The 24,725-nt window shown below is 38.1% G+C and overlaps 2 protein-coding genes across 8 annotated transcripts; one reads left to right on the top strand and one right to left on the bottom strand.

Moving 5' to 3' along the window:
* Positions 1-2,193: 2,193 nt before the first annotated feature.
* LOC113533903 (cortexin-2) lies at positions 2,194-11,155 on the bottom strand. Of its 3 annotated transcripts, XM_026926354.3 has the most exons (4): positions 11,042-11,155; positions 4,791-5,142; positions 3,868-3,910; positions 2,194-3,757 (listed from the first exon to the last, which is right to left on the bottom strand). In XM_026926354.3, exon 4 carries the CDS (start codon positions 3,657-3,659, stop codon positions 3,426-3,428), a length of 234 nt encoding a protein of 77 aa, XP_026782155.1. In that variant the 5' UTR covers positions 3,660-3,757; positions 3,868-3,910; positions 4,791-5,142; positions 11,042-11,155; the 3' UTR covers positions 2,194-3,425. The 3 variants fall into 3 exon arrangements, with proteins under 3 accessions (XP_026782155.1, XP_053089785.1, XP_026782157.1); XM_053233810.1 differs by lacking the exon at positions 11,042-11,155 and having other exon boundaries at positions 4,791-10,920; XM_026926356.3 differs by lacking the exons at positions 3,868-3,910; positions 11,042-11,155 and having other exon boundaries at positions 4,791-10,920.
* Positions 11,088-24,618, top strand: phf20l1 (PHD finger protein 20 like 1). 5 transcript variants are annotated; one of them, XM_026926348.3, is made up of 24 exons: positions 11,088-11,222; positions 12,330-12,463; positions 12,567-12,738; positions 13,146-13,241; positions 13,969-14,059; positions 14,142-14,230; positions 15,063-15,228; positions 15,334-15,459; positions 15,605-15,657; positions 15,795-16,017; positions 16,527-16,661; positions 17,290-17,472; positions 17,675-17,734; positions 17,859-18,149; positions 18,435-18,647; positions 18,928-18,984; positions 19,084-19,185; positions 19,648-19,791; positions 19,891-20,075; positions 20,793-20,892; positions 21,079-21,274; positions 21,843-22,092; positions 22,426-22,591; positions 23,197-24,618. In XM_026926348.3, the coding sequence occupies exons 2-24, from the start codon at positions 12,381-12,383 to the stop codon at positions 23,337-23,339; spliced, it is 3,324 nt and encodes a 1,107-aa protein (XP_026782149.3). In that variant the 5' UTR covers positions 11,088-11,222; positions 12,330-12,380; the 3' UTR covers positions 23,340-24,618. The 5 variants fall into 5 exon arrangements, with proteins under 5 accessions (XP_026782149.3, XP_034160955.2, XP_034160951.2 ...); XM_034305064.2 differs by having other exon boundaries at positions 12,567-12,753; positions 15,066-15,228; XM_034305060.2 differs by having other exon boundaries at positions 12,567-12,753.
* The last annotated feature ends 107 nt before the right edge of the window (positions 24,619-24,725 follow it).

Genomic DNA, 24,725 nt, shown 5'->3' with positions numbered 1-24,725 from the left:
TTCTACTGGCTGTGTCCCGCTTGTTGTAGTGTCACAGTCCGGATCATTTCCAATGTAAACCCACATTTCGGATTTAGTCCTCGCATTTGAAGTTTGAAACTTTCTCTTTTCTCCCACATAAAGGCCTAAAGCCACTAAGTGTGGGAGAAAAAGGCTAACGCGGATTCTTCTTCTTCTTCTTCTTCTTCTTCGCATTATTATTATTAGTATTATTACTGTTGTTGTTGTTATGAAGCAGCAGCTACATTAAGCCTCATTAGGACACAGAACACGTGTAGTTTAATTTTTCATTTATTTATTTTTGCACTGGTGATGATGATGATGATATTAATAGTATTATTCATTCATTCATCTACAGCAACCACTTTATTCTGATCAGGGTCACAGTAAATCCAGAGCCTATCCTGAAATCAAGGCAAGAGAATTCACCCCGGATGGGACACCAGTTCATAGCAAGTATTATTATTATTATTATTATTATTATTATTATTATTTCACACTTTCATTTTCATTAATTTATCAAAACACAGTCCAAAATAAATGGCAGATCTACAGGGTGTCCCAAAAGTCTCCATACATAGAGGAAAATGTAAAATGTAACTTTATTTACAAACCATCCTCTACATGTAAACATGTTTGTAAACACACTTGGAGTCGTCTGTCCCACTCATGATGAACTTGTGTTAACATATCTGGTGTTATGCATGTAATTGCATGTCCACTGCAACAGCTTCTTGATCCAGCCATGAGAATGATTTCAATACATTCTTCTTTTGTCAAAGGCATTCTTAAAGGCTATCTGAAAAAAATATGTAATATACACTAATTTTGGAAGACATTTTGCTAAGTGTTAATTTCCCCTATGTACAGAGACTTTTGGGACACCCTGTACTTTTATGGCTTCAAAAAAGATGGGCATCATACTTTGATTAATTCAGTGAAATTTATTATAAAAATTATTATTATTATTAGTAGTAGTAGTAGTATTATTTACAGTGTACATTGGTGGCATGCATTAGCAAACTTATTCAGAGGGCTGTTCTCAGGTGGTGATATTCTGATCCTGGTGAAATTTCTCACTAAATAGACTACATTAAAATTACTCCTGAATGGCAAAAATTCCATTATTGTTGTTTAAATAATTTCAATGAATTAGGAGGCAGTTACTTGTTAACTGTTTCAGTGGTCTATTGTTTTACTTTTGAATTCAAATTGATTAATGAAAAGGAAAGACTAAAATAAATATTGCCTAGTTGTATACTACTACTACTACTACTATTACTACTACTAATAATAATAAGCACCATCATCATTATCGTCATCATCATCCTCAGTATCATCATCATCACCATTATCATAATGATCATCATCATTAAAATGATTAAAATATTGATTAAAATGGTGGCTGTTTTTAATTTCAGTAACACAATTGGACAATGTCAATGAAAGAATATTAAATGAAAAAATAAATTGAGTTCTGTATCCTAATGTGTTCTCTGTCCTAATATGGCTAAATGACTGGTCCACACTGCTGATATGGTGCTAAAAATCACACCAGCCTGTGAGTCTGTAAAACATTGCTCTCTCTTCTGGCCTAAACTCAAGTGAAGTGAATCTGTACATACTGATATAAGGAAATGAAGACGGTCTCCAGGCTATGAGTTTTTTTTTTCTACTTTTTTTTACATTAGTAGCCTTATATTTTTATTAATGGAGATCATAGAGTTTTAGTTTTACAATTAGTGATTTATAAGTATGACTTTAAAGCATGTTTACCAAATGGCATTTCAGTCTCTAGCACATAACTAATGCTGTCCCATAGACACTGATTCAATGAAGTCAATGGTAAATAATAGAAATATTCTCTACTAAAAGTCATTCTTAGAGTAAATCAGAAATGGTGCATTATCACTTGTTCAACTTGTTCTATAATTTAAAAAAATGAAAATGAATTTATGGGTTAATATCTGTTTTCATAACTGGTGATTAGGGGGCTGTGACACTTCCTATTCAAGAACTAATTGAGCATGATACATACCTTGTGTTACAAATTCCAGAATATTTGTAATTAAAAAAAAAACATTTCTGAAAGCATTATGCTTTAAAAAAAACTTTAAATTTAAGATAGCACTGGCCTATAGCCCATGTAGCATAGCAATGATTTGACAGAATCTTATCATTCAGTAACTTGGGAGAAATACATTTATCTTTATTTGGAAACAAATATAAAAAGCACATTAAATGCAAGACCTACTTGTGAACCACATGGCACATGGTGGTTTCTGAAGAGTGTCTCAGTATTAAGTACCTAATATATCAAACACACACACACACACACACACATACGCACACACTTTCTCACAATGTGCATTGTAATGACTACAGTAATTCCTGACGCTAGAGCTTAATGTGCTGTGGCAATAACTGTCTCCAATGACAGTTTCAAACAGAGCAATCTCAACTATACAGACTACAAATCAATAGCAGGTAGTAAAATTAAATAAAAACAGGCACTGAAATGGCAATTCATATCTTTTGCACATCATAGACACATTTCTTGTTTATGTGAGCTGGATCTCTTTTAAAAACATGTAGTTAAGCTAATCACAGCTTTGCACCAGAGCATTTGCAAAATCAATAATGCACTGATAGCTTGTGCACAACAGCGAATTCACATCATTTGAATGAACAGTTCATTTCTGTAATTAGGAAATACTGTTGAACAATATGCACCACATCAGACACACCCTATTAAAGCACACTGCAGAGAGAAAAAGACAGAAAGAGAGTGAGAGAGAGGAGGAACTTGTCAAAGCTCTCATCCAGATGCCTAAGGAGGCTGCTTGGTCATTACACTGATTGACATTTAGCTTAATAACAATGAGGCCAGTTTTTTTTTTTACTGGCAGCTCTGTAAACACACTGAATCATAAGGCCAGAAGCTCAGGACTTTCTCAACAAAGAGCTCAGGGGATTTTACAATCCCTAAACCAAAGCACTTTAAGTTCTATAAAGGTAGTGGAGTAATAAATTCAGTAAAGGATTTACCCTCATCGTGAGAATTAATGATTTACACTGCATCAACATGAGATAAATAGCTCACCCAAACTGCTTATGACAGGTAATTGGCTAGTTTTAGCTCCGGGTGTGTCATCGCTAATACTTCTCAGGAAACCTGGATGTGACATCACTTATCAGCTGTGGTGAAATATGTGAGGTATTGTGCTGGCAGTAAATTATCCCATAAGTATAAATGGAAGAAATGTATAGTAGAATATGTGTTTTGTTTTGTTTTGTTTTTTCAAAAATGAGACATCATGCCACCATACGTACACCACCAGCATGGAGGTGTTATTCGACTCTGTAGTGGAGACTGTGAGGTAGCCATCATGTGGCATCACGACCAGCCAAGCCCAGGCAGTCCCTCAGGCAATACGGTAGTCAAATGTGTCTTTCTCCATATAGTCTGTCCATGTGGAAGAAGGCATGCTGCTGTAGGGGTCCAGAAGAATGCGGAAACAGCGCACAATCAGCAGGCCCAGGAAAATGAAGAGGAGCAGCACAAAAACGAAGGCTGCCTTTTGCTCAAGGGTGAGGAAAGGGATGGGCTGAGTGGCCCCAGATGCAGACAGCGTGCTGCTGTGGAGGTGCTCCGCCATCCTCAGCTTCTCAATGCACTCTGTATCCCACAAGCCTCCCTCACCACGGCCTCAGTGGCATGTAGCCATCACGTCAAGCCTCAGATTCAACAAGTTTCCTGTCAGAAGCATTTTAATACCATTAACTTAGGTTCATTTATATTTTATAGAAATCTTCTAGAAAGAAATAAAATAATTGTAATTAAAAACAGAACGTGTCATGTCATACCACATCCTCCTTACTGCTGTACTCAGTGTTCTTTATGACAATACTGCAAGTTTAAAAATAACATAGGAAAGATGTTGTTACATAAATATTTGCTTTGAGTGAAAGCACAAGGCTTCATATCTAATGCCATATGCCTGGTTATGTTCAGCATGTAATGCCATGAATTTAGATGGTTTGTATCGTGAACCCTATAAATCATTAGTATATATTATAAAGATATACATTTCTATAATCATGTTCCACTCTGTGCACAAATATCCACATTGCAACTAGCCTTTACATCTATATATCAGGAAACACTTCAACACATTTTTAATATACGGCTTAAAATTTAGTGGAATAGCATGAAAAGGTGAGCTGGTATTTTCATAATCGAATATGTTAAAATAAACGGCTCCACTGGAGGGTGGTGACCCTACAATGGTACACTTCTTTGATGTCAGTACCCAATAATAGACCCGGCACTCCCTGCGAAATTTCACGATTTCATAATGTAGGAGTATTTTGCATGTGCCGCACCTGTAACTCTTTAACTACTCATATTTAACTCATTTCATATCTATAAGAGGAAATTACACTGAATTTAATTCCACATACTAACATGACTACACATGGTTACACAGCAAAAAAAAATCCAGTAAAACTCACATGCATGTCTTCATATCTCTGTTAACAGAATTATATTGTACATGCAGCAATATGGGCAGTAAACTGCACATTTATACTACTAATCAATATGAAAATATACAAGGTAAGACACCTTGTATATTTTCATATTGATTAGTAGTATAAATGTGCAGTTTACTATATATTATATAAGCCAATATCCTGTCTCTGGCTCATACATCTCTGGAGGTGTGTAGATGGAAGCTTCGTGTTCCATGTCACTAGCAGTTTGGAATGCAATGCAATCACTCACTTACCTGTTGTGGAGGAGCAGCTATAAAAAGGTCCGTCAGAGGCAAACAGATGGACGCCAAAAATAAACTGAGAAAGTCTCGGTGTCCATTATGACTTCCTGCTTGAAGCCATACGTTTTCTCAACTTTTTAAAGCAGTCCTTCAGTTAATTCAGAAATCAAAATAATAGCTTCTGTTCCTTGCTTGCATTCCTGTCTTTTGTTGTGCAACTCCCTCTCCCCCCTACCAGATGAGTGTGTGGTGGTGTCATATCACCCATAGCAACCAGTTGCCATAGCAATTCCTCAAAGTGTGTTCACTGAATGCTGGGCGAGTGAGAGAGACGTGTGATCCAACCGAGGCTCTCTGCAAATCACTGTTTCAGTGAAGCATGAAGATTCAATAAGGGCTTAGAAACGTGTCATATCAACACATCATAGTCATCATCTCTGACTTGAGCCATGGCCAGAATAATAATACATTTTCATTTGGTGTGTCTCAGATATTAGTAGCAGTAATAGTATGAGAAATTCATTTTTTTCTACTAACCAAAGAAAAGCGAACAGAAATTCTTCACAGAAATACATGTGTATCTAAATGTGAGCTATCTTTTATTATAGCACAATATGTATCATGTATTAAATTGATATCCTATTAATATCATATTAATAACTTTTGTATGAAATGAATTTGCTGTGAATACAAATACAATTTTTTAAAAATACATTTAGAGGGATAAACTTCCACAAGAAACCAGGGTGAAGTTCACAGCATCAAATTCCTCTACTGACCAGTGATTTGGATTTTAGGATTTGAGCATGTCTGTAACATCGTCTGTGATCCTAAATCAAGTGTACTTGCTTTCTTTGAAATAGAATAAGCTAAAACCAACCTGATATATTTAAGTTTATAGTGTTTTTGTGCTATACAGTACATTTTAATCATTCCTTTATTGCCAGGCTGGGTTAATATCTTCAATACACCATGATTATAAATGGTGGAAATGGAAGATTATGTTTATTGCTGTGCTCAAGCAAGGCCAGTCTTTTACCCCATGCCATAGAAAGAGCTTTATCTTCAGTGCATATCCTACAAATGGCACACATGCAGTATTTTTGTGTCACTTATAATATTAAAATTGCAGATGATTGCTTTCTATCACATTCTAAGAATGTGAACAGTGAGGTTTCCATTAAGTGCCACCTGAAGCCAAAATAGTTACAAAAATAGAATGATCTTGCATATGTTATTATGATGGTAGAGGATTATGTTACTATTATTTGAAGATTAACAAACGTGAATCCCAGTAAGACAGGTTCTACGAGTATAGAACAAAAAGGGCTGGAAGGGTTTGAAGTACCAAAAATTTTACAAATTCCTGTGAAAACAAATTCTTGTAAAAATTCTGGTGAGAAACATAAATAATTTTGCATATAGGGAAGTTCTGGGTCCCCAGTGAGGCTGGCCATCCCTAAAGTTACCTATACTAACAAAATTGGTATACTCAGAGAGTGGAGTGTAATCTGATCATACTGGATTGCTTTTGAATGTAACTCTTAGTGCTATATGGGCAAAACAGAAGAATGACTGAATTGGTGTACTAGTCAGTAATACAGCATGTACACAAAGTATACTTGAGCTTGTCACCATGATGCAATGAGCACCAAGAACCCTGCAGACACTGTTCAATTTTTCAAGTTTTCCCAAGTTTCATCAGCATGACATCTGTCCAACAAGCAGGAAAAACTAGTTGAACGAGTGTAAACAAATATCCAAGAGGCCTATAGGGCCATCCCCCAATCCTACTATTCTACTCTTTCTGCTACCATTATACTGGGAATGAGAAGAATCTGGTATGTCATAGCCAAAGGTACCAAATCAATGTTACAGGATTGTTTCAATGCACTGGCTGGGACCTATTCAAAGTATAAACCACACGTCTATACAACATGTCTATATGTGGAATCCGTAGTGCAGTACATCATAAAATAGGTCAGTGTGGCTAAAAAAGATATGCACACTACCAAACCAAAACCATTAATCAGTGACCAGGTTCAGTTGCTTTAGACAAGTTTCAAATCAGGTATCAATGTAGCACATAGTGCAGACAGAAACAACCTTAACCTGGCATTAAATATCCAAAACCCAACTGAAGATAGGGAACCATTCCAGCAACAACTCATATCTATAATGCATGTGACAGGAAAATACAGCCAACAAAAGCAAAGCTGCCAGTGTAACAACCAATAATTCCTCCCTGCCAGAAGCACACAGCAATGATCAAATTGAAATTAAAAACAAGAAGCAAAACACAGCACAGCACCTATCAGCAGCCAGAGGTTCACACTGTCCATGGACAGAGAGAAATCTCTGACAAGAATGAACAGTCACAAAGTTGCTGGATATTATTTCAGGCCATGCACGCAGACCACCTGACGGTCAGCTAGCTATCTCACTCAGTGTATGTCTGGTGCAAACTGCTGTCCTGACCTGCTTGAAGACTATAACTATTGTCTCGTTGAAAGGAAATTGCTCGTTATGTATGTAACTGTTTTTCTATTAATACCAGCTAACCCCCAGGACCCATGAGGATCACCAGGATACCTTCTTGCTCGTATGCACATGCATGCCGAGACCTTTAACAGAGTTGCACATTGACCATATGGTGCACTATGTGATATAAATACCACTGTCATATAGCCAATGTTTTCCTGCAACTTTCTGGCAGAGTTCCTGTCTGTTCAGTGCTAGTTCCATATGAAAGAGAACACTGGTGGTTATTCAGTGTTATAGAACCATAGTTAGATATATAACTAGTGTTTTATTTCACCCATCCTAACCAACAGGAGTGGCAAATATCGACTGGATAACATATGCAACATGTCATGAGAAACCGATCCACCTTATGACTGACTGGACAGGTGTTGAGATGACAGATGACAGCCACACTCACGCCACTGGGAGGGGCAATGTTAACCCTGAACATGGAGAAGGTGCCCAGGCATCAGCAGTGCATAAGTCCTAGAGTGGCACATGTGTAAGTAATGCTCCTGAGGTGGAAACACTCCTTGTAATGTGGCATGTCACGGTGGAGGCCAAATTGATTACATCAATAACCCAGTAAACCTGTTTAGACACAGGAGCTGCTTGTGTCTTCCCTCTGTGGTAAATGAACAGTTGGCCTGATGATCAAATAGCCACTCTCTGTAGGTCATATACTGGTCATAACAAGGAACACTCAGCAGGTTCCACCTCATGGAATGATGAATGGTTAATTAGTTAGTTGAAAAAAGTAGGTGATGTGACATTGAGCAGAAATCCTGGGTTCAACCACAAGGTCAGTCTGAAGTTGGCTGGCCAACAATACATGCAAGGCGAGCTTATTGCCAAGGCATGCAGTTCTCCCACTACTTTTGTTGGAGTGATTGCTAGAAAAAAGGCAGTCTTTCAAGTGATGAATTTCAGTTTGGCATCCTACATGCTCTCATATGGGGAGGACTTAAGGGACTCCAGTAAAATGGTGAGATCCCACACAGGGCTCTTGGGGGAGCCAGGATCGAGATGATGGAGTGTACACCATTCATAGATCAGTTTCCACCTGAAAGCATATAAGAACCGTGTACTCTTGCATTGAGGAGTACCTCCTAGACTGCTGGGTTGGATAGAAGACAATAGTTATTACCAGCTTTGGTGGACAGGTTACCTGTAGGTCTAGTCATAAGCTGTTATGTGGATAGCCCCAGGGTGGACAAAAGGTCTAACTCGTGTACAAGTAAGTAAGTAAGTAAGTAATTTATAAAGCACATTTAAAATAACCAAAGTTGACCAAAGTGCTGTACATTGGTCATGGTTATGTGTTAAGATCACACAGAAGCAAGTAAAGAGCATAAAAATAGGTATAGACAACAATAAAAGCAAGAAATATAAAAGGGAGGGGAAAAGGAACTATTTCACAACCAAAACAGAGTAAAATGCTAATTTGCAAAAGGGTGTTTTTAGTCTTGATTTAAAAACTGAGGGAACACATCTGATGCCCAATGGGAGGCTGTTCCACAATTTCGGCACAGCCACTGCAAAGGCACAGTCACCATTAGCCTCCAGCCAAGATCATGGAACAGCCAACAGAAACTGATCTGAAGACATTAGAGACCTGGGACACTGGCACAGCAGATCAGAGATATAGGTGGGAGCTAAACCTTTAAGAGCTTTAAAAGCACACAACTTTAAACTGGATCCTGTAGTGGAGAGGAAGCCAGTGCAAGGATGCCAAAACAGGTGATGTGGTCTCTTTTCTTGGTGCCAGTGAGTCACCTTGAAGCTGCATTTTGTCCTAACTGTAGGCGATCAACAGATGCCTTGCTGATATCAAGATAAAGCGAGTTACAGTAATCTAAATGATAGGAGATAAAAGCATTTTATAACATTTTTCTAGGTCTTGTGAGGTGAGAACAAAGGCCATATGACATGATATTTCTGTCAAATACCATGTCATGTCAAATGTCATGTGTCGCTGTGCAAACTTACAAGAAGGTAACTAGGTGAACTAATTATGCTGTAACTATGCTGTCTAACACATTAGTCCAAACTGACCATCATGGCATAAGCATCACTATACCCATTCATTAGAGGGGTTAACTCTTCAGGCCTTTACTGTTCTCTTGGTGTACAACTTACACTCACTTAACCACTATTTGAGAATATGGCGAAGAATGATTTATCTGAAAATATTATTTTCTTCTACATCTCTGTAGAAGAGCGTGTGTGGCTTTTGCACTACTGAACCCATTCATCTTTGTAATGAGGGGTTTCTGCAGTGCAACCCTACTACAGTCAGGTCCATAAGTATTTGGACAGTGACACAATTTTCATAATTATACCTTTGTACAGCACCAAGGTGGATTTGCAATGAAGCAATCAAGATGTAATTGAAGTGTAGGCTTTCAGCTTTAAGTCAAGGGGATTAACAAAAATATTGCATTAACCAGGAATTACAGCCATTTTTACAGAGTCTCTCCATTTTCACAGGCTCAAAAGTAATTGCACAAACCAACTTTTTAATATTTGGATGCAAATCCTTTGCAGTCAATGACTGCCTGAAGTCTGGAACCCATGGACATCACCAAATGCTGAGTTTCCTCCCTTGAGATGCTTTGCCAGGCCGTTACTGCAGCTGCCTTCAGTTGCTGCTGGTTTGTGTGTCTTTCTGCCTTCAGTTTTATCTTCAGTAAGTGAAAAGCATGCTCAGTTGGAGTGAGGTCAGGTGACTGACTCTGCAATTTCATTACATTTCTTCCATTGTGGGGGTGTACAGAGGCAAAATTACAAAAATTATGCCACTGCATAAATACATATGGACCTGACTGTATACTTTCCCACTTGCTGACAGTCCCCTTTGCTTAACATTACCTACAATGCCGTTCAACTATCTTATAATAGTGATGCCAGTAGAAGTTAGTCTTTGCTTCATCTCTGAATAAAGGGACTGATGCAGCAACATTTTAATCCGTTAGTCTGTCCACCTCCTTTGTCCACTCGTTCACCTCCTCATCTGTACACTCTGCTCAGATAAGCTTCCAAAGCTTCAACATTCATATCAACACCATGGAGTTTGTCATCTCTTATATCACTAGCTAGATGAGCCAAGTCTCTGCAACTCAGAGCAACTATGCTGTATAGCTGCACTGCATTCTGGACCTGTGAGTCCAATGCTTGCTGTATCCACTACTTCTAGGTTGGATTTCTCATTAATATAACATTACATGTCACTGGATAATGGTGAGCAAGAAATGAAGCTCTTGCTCTTTTGTTTTCAAGGAGCTAACAATAAAAACTAATTCTAATATTAACCCTTATGTTTGAGAACAGTGATTTTTTCCCCCCTATTAATCGACATTGTACCTGTGCCAGTAATATCCGCCATGTGACGTCAGTGCGGCACACAACCGCTAAGTCCTCACGGGATCAGTGAAATTACAGACAAATTAGCACCAATATCACTAAACACGTCTCAAATATTTCAACATACAGATATCAGATGTGTTTCATGGGAAAGTTTTCCTTTCAGTTTATTATAAGCACATTTTGAATTTTGAACTCAAATTAAAAACTGGGATTTCTTTTAAAGTAAATTTCTAGGCCTAGTTGAAATATACTTTTACTACTAAAAATTAAGTGAATCAATGACCACAATTTTTTAGATATCATTTTCGCACACTAGCGTAACACACGGGATTTAAAAACAAAACAAAACAAAACAAATCAAACCGAATACGTACGACCGTGCGTCGGTCCTCACGTGACCTGTGCGTATTGCGTCATTCCAGAGGTTGCCGTACGTGCAGACGCCCCCTGTTTGGGTTAGCGAGCTGGCTTAGGGTTTAAAATGTCTCTGAACAGAAGAATGAAGAGACAGCAGTTTAGGACATAATAGCTAAAACCCTCAATGAAGTTTCACAGGTAAAGCCTAGTGCGTTTTATTTAATTAATATGTATATAGCACGTCAGAGCTATTAATGATTTTCATAGGTACTGTTACTGTATAATGAATGACAAAAAAAGAAAAGAAAAAAACTGGCCTGTCATTTTTGTACATAATGTTAGTTGAATCCCCTCGAAGCGCCTCAGCTAGTCCAGCAGATCAGCTGGTGCACTCTCAGCGTCCACGGTGGCCACTGGCTCTTCTTAACTTTCTTGTTTTATGGTTTAACTGTTCATGTGTGTATGGCTCTCTAACTACAGTAGGTCTCTTGATATAATCACTCACTGACTAACTAGCAGTTACGAGCGCAGGCTACAGAAAGTGAACACATATCGGCAATGCTAGCGTTAGCGAGCGAGCTAGCTAGCTGGTAAGTTTACTGCTCTTGGCTAGCGAGCTAAAGCTGACCCAGAACGGGGTTTTATGCCTTTTTACCCGCTTCAGACCGTGCAGGCGATTATAAAACACACCCATGCGACTGCACGTAGGTGAATTTTTTTAAATGTCGACTGCAAACGCTACAGCTAAAAGAAAATTCAGTTGTCTGCAGGCGCTATTACTTGTGTAGTATAGCTAGCTTTCTAAGTAACGTTAGCTGGCTGGCTAGGTGCGTAAGCTAGCCACTTTTTAAGGTCTTGCTAGCAAACTTTCCGTGTGTGTATTAACATTACTGCTGGACGAAGCTGTTTGATAAAATTAGTCGTTGTCATCTAGCATTAAATTATTCTGCACTATAATCAGCCCCATAGATAATGTATTGTCAAATGAACTTCGCAGTGTAAGTTAAACTTTATGGAAAGTAACGTTAAAGATTTTTGTTTGCTCAGCTGAAACCGAGTCAGCAGCGTTTTTATGACAGCTGCTTAAATCATTATTGGACTTGTCATTGTGTGGAAAGTGTTTCAACATGTACACCCTGAAGCTGGGTATCAAGTCATATCTGCTTTAAAAAAAATCTCTTTTATATTATATTTGCTTTGATTGCTATTTGTTGCATCTCCAGTGTCCTTTTTCTGTGCTTGCTTGTTCAAGACAAGAGTAATATTTCATATTTTTTATTAACCTCATTATTTATTTATGTACAGGAGCCAAGAGTGTGTGTGTCCTGAGAAAGAATTAAGCAGATCACCTTGAACATGAGTAAGAAACCCCCTAACAGGCCTGGAATTACTTTTGAAGTTGGAGCCAGAGTGGAAGCTCAAGACTATTTACAAAAATGGTAAAGTGGAGAGAAAAAAAAAAAAAAAGCTCAAATTATGCACTTTTGTTTTATGCATAGGTTACATGCTTCCCCCCCTTTTTTTTCCTCCCCAACTGTGAAGGTACCCTTCACGTATAGAGAAGATTGACTACGATGAAGGGAAAATGCTTGTCCATTTTGACCGCTGGAGCCACCGATATGATGAATGGATTTTATGGGACAGCAACAGGCTACGTCCACTAGAGCGACCCACACTACGTAAAGAGGGGCTGAAAGAAGAGGAAGACATGACTGTATGTCTTCATAAAGTAAATCGTGTGTATGCACTGTAAATCGGACTGAAAAAAGGCAGAAAAACAGCTTAGACCAAGATGCATTCAATGACCATGCTGGTTGTCTAGCAAAAACTTACTGGAGCAGCTAACCTGGTCTTGTTGGTTCCTTGCTTGCAACCAGCCTGCATTAGTGTTTTTGTTTTTAACAGTGGCCTGGCAGTTTATATTATTTATCATTAACCAAAATGTGCAGGACACTCACAAAGAATGTTCTTGTGAAAGCTTGAAGATGTTTTTGGAAACATCATAAGAGTTAAATGACCATTTTAATTATGCAGATGAGAATATGTGTTCCTTAATCTCATTAACCATTTGTTAATGAGAGAGTTAATTGAAATATTGTTTTTTTCAAACGTTTCTACCAGGAGAGACTCGGTGAGATGAGAACATCTCGCCTGCGTGAGCTTCCTGGATGTACAGAGAACACAGAGGACCAAAAAGACTTGCCACAACAGAGACAAGTACACACATCAACTGCCGATCTGCTCAGATCTGGCTTTCTAATAACTGCTTGTCTCATCACTGTTTGGGGTTTTTTCCCCCCCTATCAACTGCATAATTGTAGAAACAAATATTGAGGCTGGGGTGATTTGTTTTAATATCGTACTTGATATGTCATTACATTGATTCATAGTGGTACAGATGGCTTTGAAATTGCATGGTTGCATGGAAAATGCTTGTTCATAGTGATATATATATATATATATTCAATAGGACTCCTAAGTACAGGCCACAAGTTATTTCATAATCCACCAACAAGTCCGCAAGATCAGTTAGTCATAGCTGACATGCTTGTATAATCAGATTTAGTTTACCTTTTTAGTTTCCTTGTATGTTTATTAATAATATTACCGATAGCGACTGTTTGATAAAATTAACTGTAGTCATCTAAAATTAGATTATTCTGTATCTGTAACAAGGTGAATATATAATCTATATTGTAATGTTAGATGATATTATGGATACTTTTAGTGTTGAGTTGTAATAAGAAGAACTAGATTTTGCATAATCAGAACTATTTCTGCTGTTTCTATTTCTACCTTTGTCACAGATATCACAGCTTTCAAACTTTTTCTAAAATAATAAAAAAAAAATGCTGATCTTGCTGAAATGTTTATAATGTTTATAATATGTGATAAGCAACATAATGAAGCTGTTTCTTTAAGTAATCATCTATGTTTGCTTCAGTTACAGGAATTGAAAGATGGTGAAGAAGTTCTTGCCCGATGGACAGATTGCCGCTACTATCCTGCCAAGATTGAAAGTGTCAACAAAGAGGGCAAGTGTCATGTTCACGTCTCATATTACCTTTATCATATAAATCTACTAGAGGCTGCCTAAAAAAATATCTTTATTCACAGGAACCTACACAGTCCAGTTTTATGATGGAGTGATTCGCTGTGTGAAAAGAATCCATATAAAATCCATGCCAGAGGATGCCAAAGGACAAGTAAGCAACTTTTTAAGGTGTTCGTATCAGAATGGTTTCACAGAGAGATTCCTTCCTTATAATCCTGTATTTAAGGCAACACCTTTCCTTGACTCCTTGAAAGCATTCCTAAGGACTTGCCTTTATGTATCTAAAATGCTAAAGCTATTAAATTAATCAAATTTTTGCACTTAATTAAAAAAAAATGGCCAGACAACCTTGCATCTAAAAATGCTTTTTCTTTTTTGTTGCACAAAATATTTAAAATGATGCTTGCTTACTTTTTTGTCATTCTTTTGTTGTTTGTCCAATTGTGATTATTCCTTTTCCACAGCATTTGTTAGATTTGCTCAGCTGCCTAAAATGTTTTTGGAGAGGAGAGTGTAACCCTTTTGACAGTGCAAATAATGTTCAGTTTGTTTTATGCTTTTATCTAAAGTTGGCCCTAGAGCTGGGCAGTATGATGACGTAATATCAACACTGTGATAAATTATGGCATGATACACTTTTCTGCTGGTTTTGCAATATCTTCTTATAACATTTTTAAAAGCGTGCACTAATAACATATGTCTTTTTCTTTGTGTTCTGATTGTACTTTTTTCCTCCTTCCCAGTGTTAAATTATTTATTTTTGTAAACATTCAACTTTTTTCACAGCTGTGGTTTTTTTTTTTTTTTTTTTTCCCTCTCAATTTGATACTATATATAATACATATTGTGTATTATAGTACTGTCTTCAAGTATCGTGACATAATGGCTCTGTCTTATCTTCCACCCCAGTTTTCCCCCCTCCCCCATTATCTGTGGCGCCTCTTAATCTTTGCCATGACCAGCGATATGTTATGTGTATGAAGCAGGATTGGATTGCCCTCGTGAAGGCAGCCACAGCTGCAGCCAAGAGTAAAGGGGGCTGTAGGCCTCGCACCAGTGCCAACAGCAACAAAGACAGAGAGGACAGAACAGAGCTCAGGCTTGATGATCTCAATGATGAGGATAACAACGCTGACTCTGACAGACTTGGTATTAATAATGTTTACTAATCTACTAAAAATTACTGTGATGTGATCATGTCTCATTCACTGTATTATACATATAATCATGCATCTGTCCTCTGCTTCTGTTAAGGCTCTTCTGATGAGGAAGACTGTAAGCCTTCTTCTGAGGAGCTTGAGATGGCTAAAAGAAAAAGAAGAAGCAGCAGACAAGCTAGTTTCAGCAATGTGAAAAGAGCTCGCCTCAACAAATCAGCAGGTATAATTTCTCTACTTACATATGTTACAGTGACTTTATATCCAATTTTAATGTTGAATTATCTAATTATATTACAGCTAATGTGTTTCTGTTAAGTAAAATAGGTTGTTATTTCAATTATGTGTTGGATCTCTTTTCATTGTAGGATGTGCCAAAAATGAGAGTGACTGCAGAGAAGATCTTCCCATGGCATCACAGGTGCAATGTACAACTGAGCTGATCTTTATATCATGGATTACAAGTTTATTTTGTTCTAGCTAGGCCATTTTTCACAGTATCAGTGCTGTGTCTCTGCCTTTGAATAATTTAGCTTTTTTGTGTGTCTTTCCTCCTAGAGTGGTCCAGCAGCTGAAACTTGCCCTGGTGAGGAGCCATTGCAGTCTGCCTTAACCCAACGGCATCCTGCATCTCTCCCCAACACACCACCAGGACCCTCTCGCTCCTGTAGACTAAAGCATGATTCTGGAGAGTCAACCATTAGCAGCTTGAGCACAAGTACAGCAGCAGAGTCTAAACCCTCACCCAGCTCCATTCACACCCTCTCAGATGCACACACAGGTGGGTAAATTCAGAGAGTCCATAATAAACAACAAAGCAAAGTAGGTAGGTGACAAAGTGTAGGAGATGGATATTCAGGCCATAGAAACATCATGTGACAAAATAAAAAAATTTACTATCTGATAACATGAGAGTCAGGAGAGTCTCCACCTTGTCCAGTATATTTTTATGCTACCATGATACTGCTAATTTACACAAATGCTGTGTAATACAGGATCACTACTTAAACAGCACTCCACTGAGCCATGTTTAGCATAGTGTTACTAGTAGAGCCAGCAAAAAATTACTTCTGCCAGTCTGCCATTAACTAACAGTCTCATTTATTGTTATTCACTGTGTGAGATAGATTCATGGCATGTTCACTATGTGGCCAAAAGTTTCTAGACACTTGACCATCACACCTACTTGTGCCTTTTTTTTTTTTTTTTTTTAAACATCGCATTCCAGATTTAGTCTCCCTTTTCTTTTATAATAACCTCAGTCTTCTTCCTCTGTGCATGTGAGTGTAGCCACTTCAAACTCTCCTCAGAGGCGCAGAAGATCTCAGCGTCTCGCGACTTCCTTAGACCCAACCTGCCCACCCTCACCACCCAGCCGGGATTCCAACCCCACCACACCACAGACTGACAGCAGTCAGAGAACAGGTACAAGATCCAAAATTATGGAACACAAATACAGGGATCGGCAAGTAGTAGCCATCGGGCTAAGTGAGGCCGTGTAATGTTACTGGTGCCAGAACCTTCCCCTTTAAAAGCATTAAAACTTGCTATACAGAATTTACATTAATTTCACTTGAAATCGTTACATCAGGTAATTCAAATTCAACATTTTCAAATAGAAATCAGTTTGCATGTGTAATTAATACCTTCGTCAGTGACCAGTCTGAATTTAGGGACAGCTAGAAGTCCAGTGCCAGAAGTGTAATAAAGTCTGGCTCTCAAACTTCATTTGATCCACAAAGCCAGGAATCCTAGTGGAGAGAAAACAGACAGGATGTGATGAAAGCATGAATTAAAGATTCAGAGATATCTAACATTGTGGAACTGATAAAAAGTTAATAAGAGAAGAGTAATTATTAATTTTTTTTTTAACCTGTTAGCCACTCTTAACTTCTAAACCTACCTCTGTATAATGCATATTTACCCACAGCTGATTTCTGTAGGTAAATGTGGTGGATAAGGAAAATTATGGATCTTTCTTGTCCAAAATGTTTTGGGTCTATTATTTATATCCATGTAATTACTGTAGTTAATGAAGTATTCTGTTTTTCAGATGCTGACAATAGTTGCTTGGTGAAAGCTGAACCCTCTTTAAGCAAACCAGTCACTGGTACTCCTCCGTCCTCTGTTCCTTCACCTGGAGCTGCTCAGTCTGCAGTCACTGAGAAGGAAGGAATGAATGACATGTTGCTCGTCAGTCATACATTAGTGGCAGAGAGATTGCCATCTGTAGCAGGTAAGGTTGTGCTGATACCACAGAATGGCTGTAATACTTTTCAGTTTCTCGGTTTAGAATAATTATGGTTTGGATTAAATAAGTTAATAGCAAATATCAGCTGTCATGTCCAGTCAATTATATTTTTACAAATATCAGATGATTATAATTTTCAATTATACTTTTTCTTCTCTCTTGTTCTCTCTCTCTCCTTTCACTATAGCTACTGGTCCAAAAACTGCTTCCAGGACCCATAAACCCAACAAACATGCCAGAGAGCCCAGTATGTAATGCAATTTACATTTAATATAAACTTTTAAGGTGATAATTTGATCATTTCCCTTGCATCAAGGTTGTTGAGGATAAATAAAATTTTTAATTTTGATTTCTCACCATTTCTCTTCCAGTAATAAATACCAAGCGATCTGATGACCCCATGTCTCCTAATGAGTCTCTGGTTGACCTGGACCATAATAAGTTCAAGTGTCAAATTCCAGGCTGCTCTAAAGCTTTTCGGAAAGCCAAGCTGCTGGATTACCATCTGAAGTATTACCATAATAATGATAAAGAGCTGGAGAGTGAAGTATGTTCACCTGAAAGAGGAGGTCGCACCAGGGCCACATCTACTTCTGTACCCACCAGCAGCCTAGTGGAGATACCAGACGGCAAGAGACGCAGGACAGTCTCCACCTCCTCTTGTATGTGCAAATATAGTTTGGGCAATATATGCTTGAACTCCATTTTATTTTGAGAAATATCTAATAAATGTTCTTTTATCTTTATCTGCATGTGCTTTTTGTAGTCAGAATACATAAAAGTTCCAGGAAACTGTATCAGCTGACTTTTTTTGTGGCACACACAGACACATATATATTGATTCTAACACTTTACTTCTGTGAGTGGTTGTATATTGCTGTTGAGTATTGTATAAGGGATGAGTTTGAGCTGTCCAGTGTGTTTAACATTGCTATCCTTCTTTACAGCTCTGTCTTCTCAGGGCCATATGTTACAGCTGGACTGTGCTGGCTCTTGTCTGAAGCCCCCAAAGTTCTGTAGGAAGAAGCATTCGTCTGCCTCTGTCAGCTCAGACAGCACTGAAGTCTCACTGCCCCCTCTACCCAGAGAAAAGTCTTTTGAGAACTTTAATGACAAGATCCTCAAAAGGGTCACTGAGAAGGACAAACACCTGGATCAAGGTATGTATTAAGCATAGACTTCAAGCTGTGTGAAACCAAGATGTGTAGAAAGCATTTCACATTAATTTCTCATATCCAAAATGTGTATGATTGAATGTACAGTTCAATTTATTATAAATTGTACTGGTTGAAGAGCACTAGAATGCTTATTGGGATCTCAGACCCTTCACAATGACAACAATCTGTGTCTTACCACTATCTAGCTGTCATAGTTTGCAGCAGAGAGAAGCACTAGCTCAAGATTGCACTTAAGTGTTGTATGTGAAACTTTCCCCCCCAGGACTATGTATGAAGCCTGAAAGGAAATTCAAAATTGAAGAGAAATGCCAGCTCATGGGTAAGCTCTTTTGGGCTGCTGTGTTTGTTTCTTGAGAGCTTACCTTCTCATGCATTTTCATAATTTAGTGAAATGTTGTCCTACCTTGTCCTTTGTCAGGGAAAAAGAGGGATAAAGAACGCAGAGATAGAAAAGAAAAAGACCCTTTCAAACTCAAACAGAAGAAAAAGAAAAAGAAGAAGAAGAAATCCAAGCAGTACTGTAAGACATTGCAGTTCTCTCTGTAGTTTTTAGAGGAATTGTAGATTTTCTGTTTATCAGTATCCAGGTTCATTTTTTTTATTTAAAAAATAGTGCTAATTGTGTGGCATTTTATTCACTGGTGAAGGTTGAATTAAAAAACAGACACTTTTGTGATAGCAGGACCATCAGACTGTTTAAATTTAAAGTGTTCCATGTTCAGCCCGATAAATCATTTCAGCTGAGGAGAGTTAAAGTGCAAAGGTTTGCAAAATCCATTACATTTAGTCATTCTGATTGCCTCCAAGTCGAAGCAGCTCTTGGTATGGACTTTCAGGCTTTGCTGACATGCTCTATAGTGAGAGGCACTTGAGCCCTCTGTCAGGTCATTAAATAGTGCATAAGCTTATCAAGGATTAGGAAAAGACATCAGAACTACTGCATTAGCATTTGTGCACAGGTTTAACTCTCATCTTCACACAGGTTACTCTGATATGGAAGATGTCTCCATGTCCTACTTGGAGAGATCAGCATTTCTACTTCATCGCTCTTCCTCTAGCTCCTTTGCTAAACACTCAGCCTTCCAGTTTCCTCGTGCCATACTGTCAGTCGATCTCACAGGAGAGAGTGGGTATTCAGATTCTCTAATGGGAATGTAAAACAGTAGAAAATCTTCTTGTGTTTAACAAACGTTTGCTTTTTTTAATCATTATTTATATTTGCCAGACCTATCAGACATTGACTTCTTAGAGGACTCCACCACAGAGTCTCTGCTGTTTAGTGGTGATGAATACAACCAGGATCTGGACTCTCTTACAATGGAGGATTTCCAGGATGAGGAGGATGAATCTGCTAATGAGATTGTCCGTTGCATCTGTGAAATGGATGAAGAGAATGGCTTCATGATTCAGGTGGGCATGTGTGAAGTCTTGGGTCAGAGCACAATGTAGCAAAAAACAAAACAAAACATTTTACTATGTATAACCAAGAACACTTTCAGATGCCTTCTTGAGTTTGATTTTGAAATTAAATTAAAATTATTTTAGTAATATAAATGACCAACTTCAGTTGGAAAATAATTGTATAATTGTGCATATTTGTAATCTATTTATTTTATGACTGAGATTAAAACCAGTGACCAATAAGTCACTGTTACAGGAAAAGATCCAGTATGTAAAAACAGATATTTGTGACCCTGTCCAGTAATTATGGATTTGTATGTAATTATGGAACTGTATGTCACAGAAGGGGCAGTAACAGGTCCTTACAAACCGGTTATGGAAAAAAAAAAAAAGATTTTTTCTCATTTAAAAGAGTCACTAGAGGGAGATCTAATCCCATAGTGTGAGTCCTGGAGAGCCACCCTGAAGTTTTTAACTCAGACTTGTTGGCTAATCATGACCGTGATAAAGTGTCGAAGCATTAGGCTGTGTATTACTTTTAGGGAGCAGCTAAATGCTAAAAGTGGGCACATATTCACAGAGTCCAAAGTAGGTCCATTGTTTTGGACCATGTGTTTATTATTTTCATTGAGTAAAAGGTGGTGTCTTTGATTTGGAGGGGAATGAGCAAATACATCATTCCCTTAAGTGTGCACTTAATGCATTATGTTTGTTTCTCTCCTTCAGTGTGAAGAGTGTATGTGCTGGCAACATAGTGTGTGTATGGGACTGCTTGAAGACAGTATACCTGACCAGTATATTTGCTACATCTGTAGAGACCCACCAGGTAAACAAACTTCCCACAAGGACACACACCTAAATTACATGGAAGCTTTCTAAATGTGTATGTGTCAGTCTAAAGGCAACTTTACCTCTGAGTACGTTAGGACAAAATTCACCATTTGACTGCTTTTGGATTTCATAATTTAAAAAAATGTTTTAAATAACATGAACTAATTTGTTTGTGCATCAGGACAGAGGTGGAGTGCCAAATATCGTCATGATAAAGACTGGCTATATAAGGGCCACATGTATGGCTTATCTTTACTGACGGAGAACTACTCGCATCAGAACGCTAAGAAGATTGTATCTACCCATCAGTTACTGGCTGATGTGTACAGTGTTAAAAAGGTGCTTCATGGCCTACAGCTCAAGATGGACATCTTACAGTAAGAGTATTTGCTACTGAGTCTGTTTGAATGAGAGAGGCAAACTCACAAAACTGAGAAAGAACAGCTGGTGACCTGCAAAGGCTGATTTATAGTTCTCTGTCTGGATTTCTGCAAGCATGTGTGGTCACCGTGTGTAGATGTTTGCAGAGGTGTCTGTTGACTTACTTACACATAATGTGAATGTATGCACTAGGGAGCATTGTCACGTTACGAAACAGAATGTACAGAAAACAAAGTAGAAAGTCTTTTGTTTGTCTGTAGTAGAGAACATACGTTGTATAAATTCTTACTGTTGCACCTCTTCTGCCAACCGATTAAACTGCTCATTTTGGATATTGCTCTTGTTCTGATTTTAGTTGAGAAACCCTGTGCTACCAGACACACCTCCCTGCTTAACTAATCGGCGTTTCCTTCACAAAAGTAAAGAAACAGATTTGAAAAACATTTGGAAAGAAAGTTTTGTCTGTTTTGTAGTGTTTGCTTACTCTCAGGCCGGTGTTCAAAGCCTTTCTTACTTTTTAATCATATAGGTTTGGTTTTTAACAATTATTTTTTCACTCCAAAGGAATAAACACAATCCCAGTTTACAATTGTGGGCTCGTTCTTGGGTGAACTCAGACGAGGACCAGCCTATGGGAGGAGTTCCAGACTGCATCATGTTTCAGCAGCGTGTCAACCAGAACTTAAATCCTGAGACCTATATCACCAGTGAACACAGCTACCAAAAGCCTTCTGGCATGGGCCACCAACACAAACATGAGCAGGGCTTCCAGACTGCCTCTCAGACACTATCATTTATACCAAAGGAGGAGGAGGTTAGTTTGATGGTCACTTGTGAGCTAGAAATCAATATAAGGGAGAATTAGGGGAATACATTCTATTTTAGCACTAATGTGATAACACAGACCAGCCTCCATGCCAAAACAACCCATTATGAAGCTATCTAGATTTAATTGTCTATATGCCCTAACACACAGTATGATTTTTCTCCTAGTAATGATTTATTTTTTTTTTTTATTAAATTTTTTCAGTGCATAACTGTGTTATATCAGCTAACGATTGCAGAAGATTCTACCGTTAAAACTGAGTAAACTGAAATGACTCCCACTCTAGGTGTAAAGTCAAATGCTCTATATGTTTGGGTGCAGGTGAGCAGTGCCATCTCATTGTCTGGCTGTGTGAATGAGAGCAGCTCGGGGCAAGTGGAGCCAGCCAGGAACTGCCTGCAATGGCAGATGAACCTCCTCGCACACATTGAAGATGTTCAGAACCAGGTGGCTGGCCGCATGGATCTCATCGAGAAAGAGCTAGATGGTGAGTTTGTCAATATATTTTCTACAGTAATAGACAGTCATATAAATGTCCATAGAGCGATATGATGGGATGGCAGTTCCTGCTGGTGCCTCATAACTCCAGGGTACGGGGTTTGAACCTGGTCTTTTGTTACTGCCTGTGAAGAGTTTTGCATGTTCTCCCTGTGTTTCTGTGGAAACATGCCAGTAGGTGGATTGGTACTCTAAATTCACCCGAGGTATGAAAGATTGTATGAGTGTTTGATTCCCTGAGATTGACTTTAGGGTGTATTCCTGACTTGCAGCCACTGTTCCCAGGATCTACAGCGTCCTTGTCTAGAATAAAGCAGTTTCCTGAAGATGAATTAAAGAATGGATAATGTGCTTAGTGGTGCATGTTAAATGTTGCTTTTTTGTGCAGTAATCTTTCTGGCCAACTATATGGCTAACCCATTTGCCACATTTCTTGAACCAACAGTTCAGTTCTGGTTTGGCATGTGTGTTTTCTGCCATGTTAAAATGTTTCTTTTCATGCACACAATTGATACAATTTTTTTTTCTTTCTTTCTAACTACATTTTTTTTTTTTTTTTTTTTTTTTTTTACCTTGCTCCTGCTGTGGGTTCAGTGTTGGAGAGCTGGTTGGATTTCACAGGAGAATTGGAGCCTCCCGATCCTCTGGCCAGACTGCCTCAGCTTAAATGGCGAATGAAACAGCTGCTGATGGACTTGGGGAAAGTGCAACAGATGAGCACACTGTGCTCTGTGTGAGCATGGTCACAGGTTGGAGGCAAACACTTAAGGGCTGTGTGTGTGTATTTGTCAGAACCTTTAGGGCACAACAGCACCTACTTGCAGAACCTAATGCACAATGCATATTGTTAAAGAACACAGTTAAAGAAAGTGTAGATGATGATCCTTTGCAATGGTTGTTTCTCCACTAAGCAGTAACAGAATTGTAGGACGAGCAAGAGCTGTGCTCCTAATAAAGGTCTAAACCATACAGCGTTCAAGTGCTTACTGTCTCAACAACGCATGAAGATGAGGACAATGTTCACATTATCAGCTTATTCAAATCAACATAGTATGTTTACTTGCACCACTCGCAATCAGCAGATAATTGAAAATATCTTTGAAAAATAAAAAAATACATGAGCAAAGTGGTGTTTTCTTTCTTATTAGAAATGCTTCTCAGAATAATGTTTCACAGAAAGGCACACAAATTGTGCTGTAACAGAATATTTAGAAGTGATTCATCTTTCCAGTTTTCAACTGTTGGTCTCTAGGAAGTTCTTAAAGAAAGAATGGTTCTTAAGTACTATCTGTGTTTGTGTTACTGAAAAATAGCTTTTATTTGTAACACTTTTGAGGAGTAAATTGTTACATATAAAAATACCAGGTACCCAGACTTTCTTTGAGCCAGTCTCTTAAGACCCACACAGGCTAAACTGCCACAGATTAAATTTGAGATTTAAAAAAAAAAAAAAAAAACAACCTACAATGTATAAGTGGATAGTCCGGTTCCGAGATTCTCTGTGGCAGTGTCTACATAATTTTGAAATAATTCGGTTGGTTGTCTGCAGTACTAGTTGACCCTGATGATGTGCTGCTGAAGAATCCATTCGAACAAGTAATTTGGTCCAGGCAGCTAGTCCAGAATGGGCATATACCTTTTTTCATCTTATATGTTATAAACTTATTATCCAATGTCTTGCTTATGAAAGCTTTGAGTGTAATTTTGATTGTCCCCAGTGCAGTAAGCTAGTGTGGAGCTGAAGGTAAATGCATTTGACAAGGATGTTAGCACGACTTTACTTTTAAATGTATATAATGCTTCTATGTACTGTAAAGAACAGGAAAGAAAAAAAAACAAGGCATAGTAGGACAATATATACTTGAACATGTCTGTTTATTCAACATTTATATTAATCTGTATAAAAGTGTTTAGATTTGAAGTTGATTTTGATGAGATACCAGCTGTACATTAGAGTTTATTTAAAAACTTGATGCAACTAACTTTATGTACTTCAATAAAAAGATATTCTGACTATTTACTGTTATGACATCACTATTTGCATCTATCATCTTCTCTGTGCTCTAGTTTACTGACTGCCTTTACAACTGGGAGTACATTTTGTTTTTTATGGTAGTTGCTTT

The sequence above is a fragment of the Pangasianodon hypophthalmus genome, chromosome 1 (assembly GCF_027358585.1).
Source record: "Pangasianodon hypophthalmus isolate fPanHyp1 chromosome 1, fPanHyp1.pri, whole genome shotgun sequence".
NCBI classification, from domain to species: Eukaryota; Metazoa; Chordata; class Actinopteri; order Siluriformes; family Pangasiidae; genus Pangasianodon; species Pangasianodon hypophthalmus.
Note: the sequence above shows the minus strand (reverse complement) of the source record. Positions and strands in the feature narration are given on the sequence as shown.